Here is an 18,770-nt window from a genome sequence, read left to right as displayed (position 1 = left end):
TTCGGCCAACTCAGTTTTTAATAATGTCTTGTCGTGTTGCTATTGTCATTGTTTTTGCTTGACTGTTTTATTTGCTATGTATTGTATTGCTGTATTGTTTTAGGCTTCGGCCTGCTGTAAGCCGCATCGAATCCTTCGGGAGATGCTAGTGGGGTACAAATAAAGGATTCCACAGACCACTGAGATCCCTACGAATTACAGACCTGGACCAACTTGGCACACAGAACTCCAGTGACTAATAGAAAATACTGGAGGGGATTGGGAAGAATTGACAGTGATTTATGGGAGATGTAATTCACCTACATCCAGAGAACACCGTGAAACCAACCTCAACCAATGATGGACCTGGATCAAACTTGCACAGTGAGAGCCAGGACATGCAGGAAGCCTACCGATCGGCCCAGCCCCTTCTGAGCTCAGCAGGGGCAATGGTTAAGCTGCAAAGGTTCCCTGGATGGCCTGGCCATGCGTGGAGCCTTGTGCTCGACCCTCACCCCCGCCGAGCTTGGAAGGGGCAAGGGTCGAGCGCAAGGCTCCCTGCATGGCCACACTTTTTATTATTTTCATTTTACATTAACCCAGAATCCATAATGAGAAAAAAATTGTGTGTAATGTTTGAATATGGTTAGTGGATATGGATTGCTGAACCTCAGAAACTTATATGACTCTCATTTCATTTCTTTTCTCGCAGTTGCCATGTGGTGTGCATTTTGAGGTGTGTGCACTTTGTGGTACTATAGCTTATCCTGATGGGAGTGGCTTCTGCCTGCAGAACCAGTCTGACAAACCTTCCTCCTTCACTTCTGCTGTGCTTTTTACTCTGAAGTGTTTTTGAATTCTGCCCCCAAAGCTTTGGAACCATGTGGTGCATTATTTATATTTAATCTGCAAGTGAAAAAGATAAATTCCGTGTACTCTATGATCAGAAAAAAACTGAAAATAAGACAACCTGTGCCATAATGGCTGTACTGTATCTAGCAGTCTGAAGACTAGCTGCACTTGAAATGTTTTTGGCTGTTTTTATTTCCATCCTACCTCACCAGTAGCCAGAGTGGCTACTGCTGAAGGAAACAACAGGTGTGTTTATAAAATCTAGAGGGATATCTGTTCATGTCCTACTATCATTTTCTTACATTTTTAAAGGTCAAGAGCAAGCTGGTCCATTCACATTATGTAAATATTCACATCCCACAGAGATTAATACATAACACCAGCATTTTCTCAGCAGAAACAATGGCTGTGATCCCCGTATAAGTCTATATTAAGAAACAAGCATGACAGAGCCTTCCTGCTATTTTCTAGACATTTTGATTTTTGAAAAACTTGTTTTTGAAAAACTGCATGCAGCAATGTATGAGTTTCCATCAAAGTGCAAGTTTTGACCAAGTGGTTGGTGTCTTAGCAAGCCTGGAATTCTGTGTGTCCTGAATAATGTGTCAGCATCCTGCATTTAAGAAAATAGACAGGGCAAGTTGAGTTTAATTTATTACATCAAAAAAAGAGAAAAAGAGAGAAGTGAAAAATACAAGGACACAAAAACTGAGAGGGACTGACTTTCCCTCCCAATGAGGTTCAAAACCAATGAAAATATTCCAGCAATATAAGGCAACAACAAGGGAGCCCCTTCCAGCAGGGTGTGAGGGGACCTGACTGTGGGACTGCAGGCTGTGAAGAAAGCTCCCGGTTTTTTTCCAGCTCCAGCAAAGGGCACTGAAGGTGGGGAATGGCGAGTGTGGGTTCACCAGACCCAGCAAGGCTTTGCCACTGGAAGGAAAGGGGTGACAGTGAGGCATTCACAGCCATTCCAGTCCAAGGATGTGGTGCTGTAAAGAGCAAAGTGGGAGCAAGGTGCTCCAATTCATTTCAAACCCAACAGAGGCGGCACTGTGCAGTCCGTGGCTGGCTGCTGCTCCTCCCCTCCCAGGGAGTAAAATAGCTCAGTGCTGAGGGGTTCGGTTCCACACATTGGCTCAAGTTGCTCTTTGGTCTCTTTACTGAGGTTGTTTTCTGGTTGCTCTGTACCCATCTCTGGATACACAACAAGACAAAGCTTCTGTCCTGCCCGTGTGACTACATCTGTAAGAAGAAGGGGTAAAGAGATGAGTTTTAACAGGAAGACCACAAAACCTATGATCTCAGCACACCTACACACTTTCATCCATCTGCTCTCCCCTCGGTCTGCCCATTACTCACCAATAAACGTGTGGATGGCGGGTGGTTTGTGCTCCCAGTGCACCCCCAGGAAGTAGACAGGGACTCCTGTCAGCATGATGGCCAGACCAATGCCACAAACCACGGGTTCTGACCATAAGCTGAACACCAACAGGAAGGCCCAGAACAGCAGGTAAATTATGGGGAAGAACAGGCTCACCTGGGAAGGAGAAGATGGGTTTGGTCCAGGTGGGAACAGTAGGAAAAAGGGATTCAGGGAAAGGGGTGATGGGGGGTCTTCTTGTCTAGCAAGGGGTTGGTTGGCAGAGGTGGGAGGAGCCATCACAGTGGGTAGAGTTCATGCTTTTCATGCAGAAGGCTTGGTCCCCAGTTTGGCTACCCAAAAGGATCAGGTGACAAGTGATGGGAAAGACCCTAACATTTGACCCTACAGAGTAGATGCTCATGAAAATAAAACATTTTATGGACAAAACAATCCTAATATGTCTGTTGAACGGAGGCTATGAAGGACGCAAGTGGATGCAAACCAAATTTTTATTAAAATTGAAAATTAGATTTTATCTTATGTATGTTTACTAGGAAATAGGGCCCACTCACTGTTCATAATTGAAGTGTTTGGAATGTAGCCTAAATTATTTTCTTTTCAAAATTTAAGTCATATTAACTGTTTTTTTGGTTCTACAGGTATTTCTATATATAAGTCAACTCAGTCTCTTAAAACATATCCATGACTTTGTCAAAAAGATTGTATTAAAGTTACAAGTTACTCCTACAAGTTCAAGTTACAAGATATTTTTTGGTCAAGCATTATCACTATAACTCCAGTAGTCTTGAACTGATGTTTCCTGGAGAAACACGGTACTATACTATAAAAACTGGACTTCAGGATTATATTCCTGAATGGTATAAATCTCTATTTAGTTATGTTCTACTTGTTATCGTAAACATTATGAATTCAAAATGTTTCCAACTTGCTTTAAATCAGTAATAACTTAACCCACCACAAATGGCTCCTGGGGAAAGCAAAACTGGTGTAAGAAGAGGATGCATCAGCTGATAAACAGATGGCAAGGGTCATGTGGCAGGGGCTCTTTACCTTGATGGGACGAGGTCGGTGAGGTTCCCGCCAGCGTAGCACAACTTGGCCAGCCACAGTCACCCCATAGAAGAGGTAGTTGATGAAGCCCACATAATTGATCAGGGTATATATGTCACTTGTAACCAGCATCAGCAATGTTGAAAGGCACTGCCGAAGACAAGCAAAGAGTGAAAATAAGGAAACATGTGGATGTAAAGGAATTACTTTAGGCATCCTAGTTTGCCAAAAATGACATCATCTGCTCACTGGTCCCAATAATTCTTCTAAAAATGCCTTTCCCAGAGTCCGTAGTTGCAGCCACTTCAGTCCTTTCCTGCTATATACTCACCCCCTCAGCCCACATACCATCTGAGCACCCTAATCCCACCCCCTCCCAGTCTCTCTGCTATCAACTCACAGTGAAGAGTAAGGCAGGGATGGGAGTGCAGCGTCGCACATGAATCATAGCCAGTACACTGGGGAGGTGTCCTTCCCGTGCTCCAGCAAAAAAGAGCCTGGGAATGATGGAAAGATGTTATCAGAAATACAAACAAGGACATGTAAGATTGTTGATCTGTTTTAATCCACACTAGGGATGATATGAAAACACACTCTGAACTAGATTGTGACTCAAGAAAGACTAGAAAATGCTCAAATAGGTTAAATAAATAAATGAACTTTATTTCTACCCTGCCACCATCTCCCAAAATGAACTCGGGGTGGCTTACAAATACATATGGTGCAATAAATACAGATACATCAATCACTATTAAAGGAAAATGTAATTCACATCATCAATACATAAAACAATACCACATTAAAATTAATCAACCTTAAAATACTACCATATTTCTCCAATCCTAATGTAGGTGGTATGTCACAGTATGTCAGAGTGGCAGCACTTATAAAGACATGGGGAGCAGTGTAGGTATGGGTGGTGGGTACTGTTAAAGAACCTGAAAGTTGCAGACTTCAAAATATGGGACCTATACATGAGCAAGATCCTGGCCACTGCACTTAAAAAAAGTAATAAAACTACAAAATGTGTAAAAAAAATTGTAACCAAAAGTATCCACAATAGGGATAAGGGAACATTACAAGGCTTTAGGAAAATAGTGATGGAATGGTGTAAAACTATGCATGGTGTGCAGAAGATATAAAGGGAGCTTTCTTGCTCTAATCAAATAAAAGCCAAAATTGAATGAGAAATTCACATAAACTGTAAAGCTTCGGAACTCCAAGCCACAATTTAGATGGCTTCAAAAGGCAAGTGGATACATTCATGAAGGATGAAGTCATCAATGGCTACTAGTCAGGATGGCTATTTGTCACCTCTAGAATTAACAGCTCAAAAATCAGTTCGGGAGGGGGGGATTGCATGAAATGAGAGATTCAAATGTACTCTTGTCCCTCTAGTGGGCTTCCCATAGCAACAGATTGGCCACTGTGTAAACAGAATGCACTAAACAGACCTTTGGGTTAATCCAAACTGGCTCTTGTTATGTCTGCTTGAAAGTAATCTTAACTTACCTAGAGGAAGTGAAGAGTGATCCATTGACTCCTCCAAATGTGGAAAGGGCAACAGAGATGGGCATGATCCAAGCCATGACGCCTAATAACTTCTCCCCAAATGTCTAGGACGAAATGAATAGAGAATAGGTTATTAGCTGTGATCCCCTTTGGAACTTTGGGAGGAAAGGGAATTTGCACAATGGGATAGACATGGGGCCTCACCACTGCAACAGCATTAGAGGCCAGCAACTCTTGGGGTGACATGGCAGTGACATAAGCCACATTGGCGAAGACGTAGACAAAGGTGACCAGGGGAATGGAGATGAAGATGGCACGAGGCAGGTTCCTGTGTAGAAAAAGAGTTGTGGTGGAAGAGGAGAAACAAGTATGAAGGTGAGCCTCTAACCCCTTCTCTGCTATTAGGTTGTCCCTGGCTCACTTGTAAGGGTCAACAAGCTCTTCTGTGACATAGTTGAGGAAGTTCCAGCCCCCGTAGGCAAAAGAGCCCTGTAAAAAGGCGAGAGCCACCAGTCCCACATCTGGCGTCTGGAAGAACTCAAAGGCATGTTTTGGCTCCAGCCAGAAGTATTCACCTGTGGAGAGAAGAAAGCGTTCATTAGACTGGTAGATGTGGATTGTTCTCTTTCTCTCTCCTAATTCTTGTACTTTTCAATGCCAACTAGGGCAAGAAACTATGGAAACCAATCCACTCTCTAAATCAGCTTATTAAAGAATGGAGGTTTTTAAATCATGGAGCTTATTCCCCCTGAGTGAACAAGTAGAGCATGTTAGGGAAATCCTGGCTCCTACTTTGCCTGTTCAGTCTGGGTCTCACCTTTGCAGATCTGCACGACTCCCATGACAATGATGAGCCCCAGTGCCAGCAGTTTTCCTGCTGTGAAGATATCCTGGACACGTGTGGCCCAACGTACACTAGCACAGTTCACCCAGGTCAGCAGTACTGTAGTAAAAGAGGAAAAATAGGTGAAGAGATGGACTGTCGGTATTCGTTTCCTGGCACAAATTTCCCAATCAAGGCCAGATTCATGGCTTTTGATAATGCTAGCAGCAATGTGTCTTGGAAAAATCCTGGCACTTTGCTGGTCAAAGACAACTACCGTACTGTTTTCTTTGCTTTAAGCCAAAGTTTGATTATAGCCTAGCAAGATCTGTTACTATGTCACTACCTCTCACTATAAAATAGCAGCACAACTATACTTCCAATGATTTGCAGCAAGGTTATTCTTCAGAGTCAACAGTTTTTCTGGGTAGAGGTGATTGCAGACATTTACTCCACCATTCTCTCTCTCTCTCTCTCTCTCTCTCTACCTGTCTAACACAATTTAGGATCAGTGACCCCGTGCTTGGGGTTGCAACCTAGGGTTAAATCTGTGTACTGCAGTATATGGAAAGGAATGAAACAAGGTTCCAATTAATGTTCTTGGATAGCCAAGAGAATGAAAAACAAACAAGAAGAGGGAGGCTGTGACCTATTTGGCTTCCAGCCTGACTGCACCAAAACATCCCATCTACACAAACAGACAAACTGGACCCTACTAACCCAGCAGCACACAGACAGCATTTACATCAGACAGACAGACCAACAGACGTGTCTCCGCCGTTTGAGCACCTGGCTCCTAGCAAAAAGGAATTAGAAAGCAGACATTCCATCTAGTCCATTTCCAATGCTACCCCATTTTCACTCTTCTCACAAGAATACATACACGGCATTTTTATATTATCTGAAGATGAAAGGCAGAACTGAGAAACTTCCATGTATACAAATAGTTTTCCCAGCATTCATGAGCTTTGCCTGCTTACTTGTGTACATACAGGAACAATAACACTGCCAAGACACATGAATACATCCACATTTTCTCTTTGATGAATGCAAACAAGCAAAACCTTTGTAAAATATGCAAAACCATCTTAGCAAAAGTTTTTTAACTTAGCAGATGTGATGTGGGGGGCAAATGTTGCTTACTGGCCACTCACGCCTTTTTCCATCATAAAATGCCAGCTGTATATGCATTTTACAACAGATCATAACTGTATCATAATCTGGCACTAAACACTGACAAACAAAACATCCCTGACATGTTGCCTCTTTTTGAGACACAAACAGTCTGAATTCAATAAACAAATGACATTTAGCCTACATAACTATTTGTCTTGCTGTGTCTACTCCCAGCTATCAAAACAGATAAGCAACCTCCCATCCTAGACATTATACTAGCTGAGGAAGAGACACAGCAGTTTTTGTGGAGTGTAAAAAGCAGGCTATGCTAGAAATCCTTAAGGAGACAGAGAAGATTCTGAGATCTCACATATGACAGCCGTGTCCTTACAATATAAGTAAACACCTGCATGGACCTGCAGGCATGTAGCCGGGGGGGGGGGGCTCGAGGGGCTTCAGCCCCCCCCCCCCCAAATTCTCATGGTGGTTCGCAAAAAGGCCTTACTGGTGCATTATTTAAACTGTTACGTTTATTCATATCATTATCTGATCACCATACTCAATATATCCCATATGCATGGGGGTATTGGGGTAACGATACTAGGGTAGACCCTCTTTCACTCAGACTCAGCCCCCCCTCCCGAAACAAACTCAGCCCCCCCCCCCCCCGAATCGAAATCCTGGCTACGGGCCTGTGGACCTGTATGTTAGAGGGGAGTTATATTGTTTTGCTTTTTTGTGATCTATCCTGGTTGTTGGGAGATTTAATTGTGTCATACTAATAAACTTCCTTTCTGCTGCTCCAGAAAATATGATTCAAACAAGAGATTCAAATTAAAAAGAGGAACACTGATTGAATATAAGAAAGGTCTTCCTGAGGAGAACAGGTGCTTTGGGGTGACACAGATTACTTTCAAAAGTAGCAGATTTTCCTTCATTGGTTTTTTTTTAAAAAAAAACAGAAACCTGTTGGTCACTTCTTAAAGACATTTATATTCAGGGTGGTGGAATAGATAACCTCTGGGGTACCCCCCCCCCCCCCCCCCAGTACTATTATTCTATTATCTGTCCAGTCTCTTGTTCTTGCTTTCATCTTTTCTCTTGCAGGGCAGGGTAAGAGAGGGGAGAGTCAACAGGCTCCCAAACCTAAACAGAGTAAAAGGAAATGGAAACTTCCCTGCTGATTCAGCATCCCCTTTTGCACAAGTTCAAGTCAAAACAGGAAACTTGGAGTTTAGTAGAAAATCACTTTGGGTATAGGAGTTAGAGGAAGAGAGAGATTAAAGGATTTGCATCTTTAGGCAACTTCACACAAAGTTTTTCCAATAAAAAGAGAATCTGCATGTGGGAAAAGACAAACAGCTGCTATACACAGGTTGGAACGTGCTAATCTTTATTCATCATGATGAAATAGATTACTTAATGGGAGCATTATTTTTATTAAGAAATAACTAGTTTGCATATACTGTTGTAGAATGCACATTCTAAATAATTTATCCCATTTATACATCAAAGCACAGGAGAATCGGGGTACATATTACATGAAGCAAAACTGGGGACGATGTGGATTCTTTAGGCATTGGGGTTAGGAGATGAATGACATGCGAGTAGAGCATATCGAGCACAGATTAGGAAATGAAGCCAATTGTACAATCCCTTTTTCAATATTAGGTTAAATATGGTGACTTGGGCTTGTTTCAGCAAATCCCTACAAAGTACTGTATATGTTTACTTCTAAGATCAGGAGCTAGATTTGCCTGCGAGATCACAAGAATAGATTAGGCCTAGCTAGAGTTTCAAAATGGGTTCCTAGGAGGAGCCAGAAATAGATCTAACATTAATGTTTCAATCTGAGTATGGTATTCCATAAAGATTTATGTTGGAGTACTGTGTGGGGGTGATGAGTATCTATCCCCTACTGGAAAATTTTTAAGAGATAGGAGCTTTGCAATGTGACAAAAATATATTATGTTCCATCCCAAAGACCGAACTCCTGGAAGTTCCCTTGTTTCTCAGTATTCCTGGCACCCAGCAGGACTGGAGTAAGGCCAGTGAGTTTTCAGTTTCCTGGTGTTTTTTTCCCTTTCAAACACAGTCTTGGGGATGACACTATTGCAGGAGGGTGTGTTTCAGAGTTGTTGCTAAATTTTTAGCACAGGCTGTCCTGGGGGCTGATCCAGACCAGCCATCCTGCTACCCTGTTCCTGCCCCCAAAATAGATTCGGCGCTTGGTTCAGAGAGGTCAGTGACCAGTAATGCCACCTCCACAGCATTTGTGCCTCCTTTTTTAGAGCACTCATGATTTTATCCAGGCCATTCTTTAGCCACCAAGCTGAGACTGGTACAGGAAAACAACATTCTAACCACTTCTAGGTCACTTGCTTGCGTCACCATGGAGATAGGAAGCAGAAACTACGACATACAGATAAGACAGATTAAGATTTGCTTAACAGGACTCTGGTGACACTACCCAATTTTAGCCTGTAGCACAAAGGGATACCACCCAAAGCTTGCCTCCAACTATCAGCCACAAAGTCCCCTTGAGCTAATTTGCCTTTTAAAGTTATTCTGACATCCTGATGATAAATTTTTAAAAAATATACCCCTTGATCAAAACCCACAGTCCAGTGAGATTCTTTTATCACTTTCTTCAAACACTCCAAGCTGTTTACTGATCTAGACTGTTTTATCATTTTCTATCTCTACAGTCTTTGAGATTGAGACAGAAGCAGTTCCTCATTTTTTAGGTCTTGGAGGAAATGTGGATTTTCTCTTCTCAGTCGTTCTGTTATATGCACATATACTCCTTCATTTTTGCTGACTCAGCACTGAATAACTGGCTTTGACCTGATTAATAAGCTCTTGCTGAGCTGCAGCAGCTGGCTTGCATAAGTGCTTCAGCCAAAACCTCTCCCGGGCCATCACTCATCCTTTTTTCCCCTCCCCCTGCTGTGGGTCTGGAAAGAAAGGAACAAAACCAGTTTCTGCCTGATCTTGCTGGTGTTTGATGTCCTAAAGTAACCTCTGCAAGGATAATAATTCCCAAATATTCTTTGAGTTACTAGGTATAAAATTGCCCACTCCTCAGTGACTAAGCTTGGAGTAAACGCACAACCACAAATGTGGAAAGGTCTGTGCAGGAATGAATGAGAGGAAAAGGATTCAAAAGTATGATGCATGTATTTGCTAAAATGAGACCATTCCCTGCAATAAGGGCCTCTTCCACACAGCTGTATAAAATCCACATTGAACTGGATTATATAGCAGTGTGGACTCAGATAATCCAAGTCAAAGCAGATATTGTAGATTATCTGTCTTTATATTCTGGGTTATACGGCTGTGTGGCAGGGCCCAAAGATTCCTAAATACTAGCTTCTGGAGCAGTGGAAAGGGTGGGAAAGTGACTGAAACATGCTAATTCCACAGACCTCGGAGAAATATGTCTTTTTAGCCTCACCCCAATTCTAGGAAGTAAGGAGGACAGTCTGAAGCCAATTCTAGGAAGTAGAGAGGAAGACAGTCTGGGATCCCTTCTACACTGCCATATCTCCAGATTATCAAAGGGGTCTGGCTCTCAAGATCACCCACTAAAACATGCTGAAAATCATATACATGTCTCCTTGTGTCAGTGCTGACTCTCTAGCTGCAACATCACAACAGGTCTTAAAGGTTTAAAATAATAATCATTCAAATGTGTAGAAACAGCACGATAATCAATGCTATACATGCTCCTCGGGGATGACTATGTGTTTTGGGTACCAAAATGTTAATGATCCTAAAAGACATCATATAGATCAGTGTTTCTCAACCTTGCTAGTGCTGTGACCCCTTAATACAGAGTTCCTCATGTTGTGGTGACCCCCAACCATAACATTATTTTTGTTGCTACTTCATAACTGCATTTTTGCTACTGTTATAAATTGTAATGTAAATATCTGATATGCAGGATTTTCATTCACTGGCCCCAAATTTGGCACAAATACCCGATACGCCCAAATTTTAATACTGGTGGGGTTGGGGAGGTTGATTTTGCCATTTGGGAGTTGTAGTTGCTGGGATTTATAGTTCACCAGCAATTAAAGACCATTCAGAACTCCACCAGTGATGGAATTGAACCAAACTTGGCACACAGAACTCCTATGACCAAGAGAAAATACTGGAAGGGTTTGGTGGGCATTAACCTTGAGTTTTGGAGTTGTGGTTCACCTACATCCAAAGAGCACTATGGACTCAAACAATGATAGATCTGGACCAAACTTGGCATGAATATTCAATACGCCCAAATGTGAACACTGGTGGAGTTTGGGGAAAATAGACCTTGACATTTGGGAGTTGTATTTGCTGGGATTTATAGTTCACCTACAATCAAAGAGAATTCTGAGCCCCATCTATAATAGAATTGGGCCAAACTTTCCACACAGAACCCTATGACCAACAGAAAATACTGATTATCTTTGGCGACCCCACTGACACCCCTTCATGAACCCTCCAGGGATCCTGACCCCCAGGTTGAGAAACACTGATATACATTGAAGACTGAGCATGCTTGTTTGCTGTTGCTCCACAGAATAGAACCCAAACAATTAGAGTCAAATTACAAGAAGAGTAATTCCACCTAAACAGTCCAAAGAACTTATATTTCCTAAGAGCTGGATTCTCTTTTTCTGTAAATCTTTAAACAGATTGCATTTAAGAACCCTTCTACACTGTCCTTATACCCAGGATCTGATCTCAGGTTATCTGCTTTGAACTGCAGGCCCTTCCACACAGCCCTATATCCCAGAATATCAAGGCAGAAAATCCCACGTTATCTGAATGTAGACTCAGATAACCAAGTTGAAAGCAGATATTGTGGGATTTTCTGCTTTGATATTCTGAGACATAGGGCTATATGGAAGGGCCCCCAGACAGGCCCTATATCACAGGATCTGCTCTCTCAGGCTTTCTTTTTATCCTAGATTATCTGGCAATGCTGACACATATAATCCAGTTTAAAGCAGAAAACCTGGAATCAGATATTGGGATATAGGACCTGTCTGGAAGAGTCCTGTATTATATGGCCCTTCACTGTCAGATAATCCGGGATAAACAGATAATCTGGGATCAGATCCTGGGATATAAGGCAGTGTAGAAGGGGCCTACAATTATATCTTGTCAGGAACTTACAAATTGTCAATATCAAGCTTCACTCAATTGAAAAGATGACAGCAGCTGAAGAATATACCTTGCTAAGAAGGTGGATTTCATACTTACAAAGACAAACACCAGCTAGCAACCGCAGTCCAGTTTCTGGGGGAAAGCAAGTGGGAAAAAGTGGCTGAAGTACATAGTTTGAGAAAGTGAGGGCAATTACTGCCTGATTGGTGGGGTAGATCACCAGCACAGCAATCCATAACCGCAAAAACCTTGAAAAAGAAACATATGCTCAAGAATACAACCAATCCTTTTTATTTCAAATCAGCACCCCCACCCCCTTTACATCTTGATTCACTGGTTTTATTACAAGCCCACACAAATGCATATTTTGTCTCTTACCCAGCCAGTCCTCCAAAGATGTCTTTGACATAGGAATAGTCTCCTCCAGACTTCGGGATGGTGACTCCCAGTTCTGCATAGCATAGCGCTCCTACAGCTGTGATCAGACCAGTGACAATCCACACAATCAACGCCAAACCTACTGAGCCAGCATTCTCCAACACTCCCTTTGGTGATACAAAGATTCCTGATCCAATTATGTTACCTGAAGAAAAAACAATAGAGGGATCCAATAATTAAAGATCATTAATATTTATGATAAGAAGGGAAACTTTGCAGGAAATGTGGTGATATCTGTTGAGGTTTGCAGGTCTAAAAGACACTGATCCAAGGAAGGTAATGTATCCCACATGTTTAATGAGAAAGGTTAACTTAGATTGACATTTAAATGTCAGCTGCTTTACATATCAAGAAGAGAAGTAAACAGCTTTCCCCCCAAATTAAATCCTATACCTTAATTTAGTTAACCACATCAGAAACCTTCATGTTTGTGTACCATTTATAAGACTTTTTAAAACAATAGCTATTCACATCACTTTGCTTTACAACCAATCATTCTGTTTTCTTGACTGTCTCTATATACATAGTTGGCTGCCTGAAACCAGAGATGCTCAGTATGATATTAGAACATTTTATTAGGCCACAATCCTATGTATACTTATACTGGATTAGAATTTTACTGAAACTATGGAAAATATTAAACTGCTGACATAAACTTTTCAAAATAGCTTACCAGGTAATGTTATATATATTTACTTAGAAATTAGTACCATAATGTTCAAAGGAGTTTACTTTCTAGTAATGCTAAGCATACTTAATTTGGAATAAACATTATTTAATGCCTTGGGCATTAGAAATACGCACATAGTCTTGTGGTTGTCTACCTCACATTCCTAGCAGTAAGGTAGGCTATGCTGGCAAGTAATTCTGTGTAGTAGTCTGTTGCATATAAAGTTACCATTTTATTTATACTATGAAATTATTATTGAACAAATCTTTCATATGCTTCAAAGCTGTCAGATCACAACTTATTGATTCAGCTCAGTTTTTTCAGGAGGTGATGTCACTCATTTAACCAATCCAAGACTTTGAGTTCCATTTTAAGTCATATATGTTGACTGGAACCTCCTAAAAGTAGGAAGCACTCAATTCTAAGTAAATATATATAGGATTGAGATTTAATCATCTGTTCTGAGACTGTAAGTGTCCAGACAGGAGATCAAACATCATGAAATTCACAGTTTAGCATGTTTCGCAACATAGCTGTTTTTGAATTTGAGCCTTCTACCTGATTGTTTTCAGACCCACATAAAGCTAAGGCTCAATTCAACACAAATTCAAGACAATAATCTGATGAGTTCTTCATTGTTGTTTCTACTGCTCAATTTGAAAACTGTTCTGAGTTTACATCTGTTTTTAAAAGGTTAAGTAGATCATTTTAATTGATATTTAACACTTGCATTTTTAATATTTGCTTTTTAATCTTTTAAAAACAATATATTTACCTACCACTTCAAGCTATCATATTAAAGGAATTATGCTAAGGCCAATATATATGGTTACCCTTGCAAAGACAAAGTCCTGTCATTTGAAACATGGGTTCAATGGCCATAACCATTCTGAATACTATTTTTTGAGATGAGAGATGCTCAATGCATAGCAGTGGTGATTCCAATATATAACAACTAACTTTTAAAAACAGTTATTGGTAAGTCAAATTGTCTCATCTATGATATAAACATATTCGTCTAGATAAATCACCTCTTTCCATTTTTGTACACCTATCTATTATTTATGTATCTGTCCATGCCAGTACACTGTTGGCTCAAATATTCATAGCATACACTGCCCAGCATTTCATCTTTGTGGATAAGTTCTGTTTCTCTCGTCCTTTGGCAGAAAATGTTCTCACCATTTTTCATTAAGAAAATTAAAACTCTGCAGCTGTGAATCAGTGCCAAAGGACTGGGCAGAGATGTAGCTATAAACAGCATCAGGGTAATGTCAGGTTGCATTATGGATGCATCTACACTGCAGAATTAATGCAGTTTGACACCACTTTAACTACCCTGGCTCAGTGCTATGGAATCATGAAAATTGTAGTTTGGTGAGGCATCTGCACTCTTTGGCAGAGCAAGCTAAAGACCTTGTCAGATTGGTGAAACTGAGGCCCCTTCTACACGGCCATATAATCCAGATTATCAAAGCAGATAATCCACTTTGTCTTCTTTTAACTGGATTATATAAGGGCCCTTCCACACAGCCCTATATCCCAGGATATCGAGACAGAAAATCCCACATTATCTGACTGTGGACACAGATAACCCAGTTCAAAGCAGATATTGTGGGATTTTCTGCCTTCGTATTCTGGGATATAGGGCTGTGTGGAAGGGCCCCGAGTCTACATTGCTAAATAATCCAGTTCAAAGCAAATAATCTGGATTTTATATGGCAGTGTAGAAGGGACTTGGGAGAGGAACATATATCTGTCAAAAGAAGAGGTCAGGAGCAAAGGATGAGCCTGTTAAAAGTAAGGTAAGAAATGCAAAATAAAACCCAAGATGAACTTTGCTTTGGGAAAATAGAGGCTCAGGCTAGGCTTTAGTCATCTTCACCCACTCACTCTCCCTATTTAGAAAATTACCCAAGGAACTGAATGGAAGAAGCAGAGCATGAAATGTACATTTTCAATCAACTTGTTATCATGGCATGATGGAGAGATGTACTTTTAGTGTACTGTGGCTCAGGAAAGGAGAGAAGAGCTCAAACGCTAGGTGTACTTTGGAGTGCTAGTAAGGCTTCTATGGAAAGGGAAGTCACAGTTTTTCAAATGTCCCTCAAAGTGCTTTTTCCTCCATTCCACAAAGTGTTTGTTTCAGTGGTCTCCTGGCACCTGATGAAACAGAGCCATCTGGAGTGGGGTTGATGGAGCTGGAATAAAAACACTCCAAGGCAGGCACTTCAAGGCACTGAAGTGAAAAACAAACTCCTGTGACCAAGAGGAGAACTGCTAGGACGTGCTCTGATCTTGCACAGCTGTGCTGGTAAGCCTTCAAGCCAGAGTCCATTGGGCCATGGCACCCCAGGCTTCCAATGATAATACTCTTTTTCCCTCCCTCTGAGGCAGGGTTAATTGGAGGACATAACTGCTTGTCCGGTTTAGAAACCCAGCTACTTTTTGGCAGAGGACACTTGTGTACTCAGAGAAGACTTGCCTGACATGGATCTATTAACCCATGGGGCAAAGCAGCTTTGCTGGCTGACATCACTGTTTGTTTCTGTAATTCTTCTGGGCCAAGAAAGGTGTTTATTCAAGTTTCACACACTGACGGCTTAGGTTCCAACATTCCTAGGATGGGACACAAGAACCTGCAATTGAGAGGTTTCTAATATGTAGAATGATTTAGGGTGGAGTACAGTGCCATAAAATGGGAAGTGGCCAAGAAAATGGTTTTTATTCCAACAGAGAACTAAAACAAGCAAGGGTTAGGAGGAGTTTAGAGGCTGGCCTTGGAGCTGCTTTAGGGAGGAAAAGACTAGCCGTAACCAGAGTGGTAATGCAAACCGACAACTATCAGGTGTTTAGAGACAGAAAAGGCAAGGCACAAAAAGCAGCAGCAGTGGTTAAAACTGAAAATGAGGATTAAAACATGCAACTAAAAATACTTTTGATATTCCATTCTATTCTCAAGAAGTGAGAAAAAAACAGAATACAGAAGAACACAAGGTGTCCCCCTCTAATGTCTGCTTTCTTGTTGATCTGAGAGGATAATGAGCAAATTATTTTATCTTATTCAAAGAAATCATATCCCACCAGAATCCTCACTCACCCACAATGATGCCGCACGCGCTCATCAGTCCAATCTCTTTCTTGAGTGCGACACCACCGCCGTCTGATTTATCTGAGTTAGTTGAATTCTTCTCAGCACCACCTCGTCGGCGTGCTCCATCCTCCATGATGTTCTGGCTTCCAAGGCAGACCCTGGAGTCTTGTGATAGATTCCCACACAAGATTTAAGGCTTTGGATTTGGTTCTCCCAGAATTTGAGCCGCACTAGTTCTATTCCTGGTGATCCAACTATGTTCTTGAATCCTTTGGGAAAGGGCCTATGCAAGGAGCAAAGTATACCTCCCAGGAGCAATGTGTCTTGTAGTCCAATTTGGGACTTATGGGTGCAGCTCTTTACTGTATAGACTTTGAAACTGGGCTTCTATTTTGAGAATCAAAGTGTCCCAATTACCTTTCAGAGCTAGTCCTTCTCTCCGATAGTTGTTATCTCTTTCTTAATTCTAGTTCAGCCTACCTTGGTTCTCACACCAATTCTGCTAAGACTGAGCTGGCTCTCTCTATTGCCCTTTGGTATATGCGTGCTAGTAGTTAACCATTTTTTGGTCCAAGCTGATCTTCCTGTCTATGAGGTGGGAGCTCCAATCACAGCTCCTGATGGCGAGGAATTCCTTTCTTTCTCTCTCTCACGTTTCGACGGTTTCCTTCTGCAAAGTTTCCCCTGAAGTCTAGGAGGAGAGTCACAATAGCGCGAGGAAAGCGACTGGTTTGATCTTGTTTGTTCAGCTCCCACGCGTCTATCACAGAGTCAGTCTAATCAGCAGCACTATCTTAGATCTTCCTTCTGGCTCAGTTTTGTAAAGAGATCCCTGGAGTGTTCTTTGCCAGGCTATTCTCTCATCACAGCTGGCTCTCTCTCTCCTTTGGATTGTTGTTGATAAGCTCGTTTCCTTGTTCCGGCTGAGATTTTTTCTCTCCCCACCAAACGCCTTGGCTTCTCATTCCCTTCCTCAGCTCAGTTCCTTCTCCCTCTCCCCGCTCCCCTCTCCTGGTGTTTTTCTCTCTCTGGGTTGCTCATGTGCCTGAACCTGAACCGGCTTCTGCCGGACGAAGGGTGTGGTGGGGGTCAGTCCTTGATTCCAGGAGACATCGAGCCAGACTCCTCCTTCCTCCCTTACCTTCCTGCTCACATCAATAGGAGCTGAATCAGTCAAAAGATCCCATTTTCATCGCTCTCTCTCTCTTCTTCCCAAACGGAGACTCAGCCATCTCTGCTTGGCTTGCCTTTCCTCATGTTAGATAACAGCCATCGTGTTCCATCCATCCACTGTTTCAGGGCGAGGAATATACATTAGTTGCAGTGATACCAGCTCTGTACCATACCTGTTTATATTAGTTTATATGAGCCTTCATTACCAGAAACTAAGAGTGGGTCTACCCTGTAAAATTAATGTAATTTGGACCTCACTACCTCTGAGGATGCTTGCCATAGATGCAGGCGAAACGTCAGGAGAGAATGCCTCTAAAACAGGGGTCCACAAACTTTTTAAACAGAGGGCCAGGTCACAGTTCCTCAAACTGTTGGAGGGCCAGATTATAATTTGAAAAAAAACATGAATGAATTCCTATGCACACTGCACATCTCTTATTTATAGTGCAAAAAACACTTAAAAACAATACAATAATTAAAATGAAGAACAATTTTAACAAATATAAACTTAATAGTATTTCAATGGGAGGTGTGGGCCTGCTTTTGTCTTTAGATAGGATTGCTGTTGTTGTGTCATTCAAGTCATTTTCAGACTTTGGTTGACCCTGAGCGAGGGCCGGGTAAATTACCTTGGAGGGCCATATCCGCCCCCCCCCCCCCGGGCCTTAGTTTGAGGACCCCTGCTCTAAAACATGGCCATATAGCCCGAAACAACCTACAACAACCCAAAATTAATATAGTTTAACCCTACTTTAGCTGCCATGAGTCAATGCTATGGAATCATGGAAGTTGTGGTTTTGCAAGATCTCTGCCCAAAAGTATGGGTACCTCCCTAAACTACAAGTGCCATGATTCCTTGGCATCCAGTCATGGCAGAAAGTGGTGTCAAACTGTACCCATTCTACAGTGTACATGCACCCTAAGGGATTTCTAGACTATTCCCAGACTGCCACCCATTTTTGTGAAATCTCGTGGCAGGTAGTTCCTACAGTCAATAGGTGCATAGTTTCTGTAAAGAAAAATGCTCATTTTTCTCTTGTATGGCATAATCTTATTAAAGGATACCTCAATCTGATCATTCTTTTATATGTCTCATCACTCCCCTCTTTGCTTCTCTAAATAGCTTGAAGTGCCTGCACAAACTCCATGTTGTAATTGTCGAAGGCTTTCATGGCCAGAATCACTGGGTTGTTGTAGCTTTTCGGGTTGTATGGCAAGGGGTCCTCAAACTATGGCCCAAGGGCCAGATACAGCCCTCCAATGTAATTTACCCGGCCCTCGCTCAGGGTCAACCTAAGTCTGAAACCGCTTGAAAGCACACAACAACAACAATCCTATCTCATCAGCCAAAAACAGGCCCACACTTCCCACTGAAATGCTAATAAGTTTATATTTGTTAAAATTGTTTTCATTTTAATTATTGTATTGTTTTAAGTGATTTTTGCACTACAAACAAGATATGTGCAGTGTGCATAGGAATTCATTCATTTTTTTTTCCAAATTATAATCCAGCCCTCCA

At 41.7% G+C, this 18,770-nt stretch overlaps 1 protein-coding gene across 1 annotated transcript; it reads right to left on the bottom strand.

Annotated features, from left to right (window-relative positions):
• Positions 1-1,468: 1,468 nt before the first annotated feature.
• SLC7A8 (solute carrier family 7 member 8) lies at positions 1,469-17,336 on the bottom strand. Its single transcript, XM_060780021.2, has 11 exons — positions 16,085-17,336; positions 12,255-12,459; positions 11,973-12,124; positions 5,598-5,723; positions 5,202-5,355; positions 4,985-5,108; positions 4,781-4,884; positions 3,669-3,765; positions 3,269-3,418; positions 2,194-2,371; positions 1,469-2,076 (listed from the first exon to the last, which is right to left on the bottom strand). Exons 1-11 carry the CDS (start codon positions 16,209-16,211, stop codon positions 1,859-1,861), a joined length of 1,635 nt encoding a protein of 544 aa, XP_060636004.1. The 5' UTR covers positions 16,212-17,336; the 3' UTR covers positions 1,469-1,858.
• Positions 17,337-18,770: the final 1,434 nt, after the last annotated feature.

This window comes from Anolis sagrei, chromosome 6 (genome assembly GCF_037176765.1).
Source record: "Anolis sagrei isolate rAnoSag1 chromosome 6, rAnoSag1.mat, whole genome shotgun sequence".
NCBI lineage: Eukaryota > Metazoa > Chordata > Lepidosauria > Squamata > Dactyloidae > Anolis > Anolis sagrei.
Note: the sequence above shows the minus strand (reverse complement) of the source record. Positions and strands in the feature narration are given on the sequence as shown.

What these genes read in the sequence shown, in the direction of transcription:
- SLC7A8 (XM_060780021.2), bottom strand. Translation starts at nt 16,211, where the DNA reads ATGGAGGATGGAGCACGCCGACGAGGTGGTGCTGAGAAGAATTCAACT. An exon ending in GCTAGCTGGTGTTTGTCTTT is followed by an intron (nt 5,724 to 11,972) that starts GTAAGTATGAAA and finishes CTTTTACTACAG; the next exon opens with TACTGCTGACCTGGGTGAAC. An exon ending in CGCCATCCACACGTTTATTG is followed by an intron (nt 2,077 to 2,193) that starts GTGAGTAATGGG and finishes TTCTTCTTACAG; the next exon opens with ATGTAGTCACACGGGCAGGA.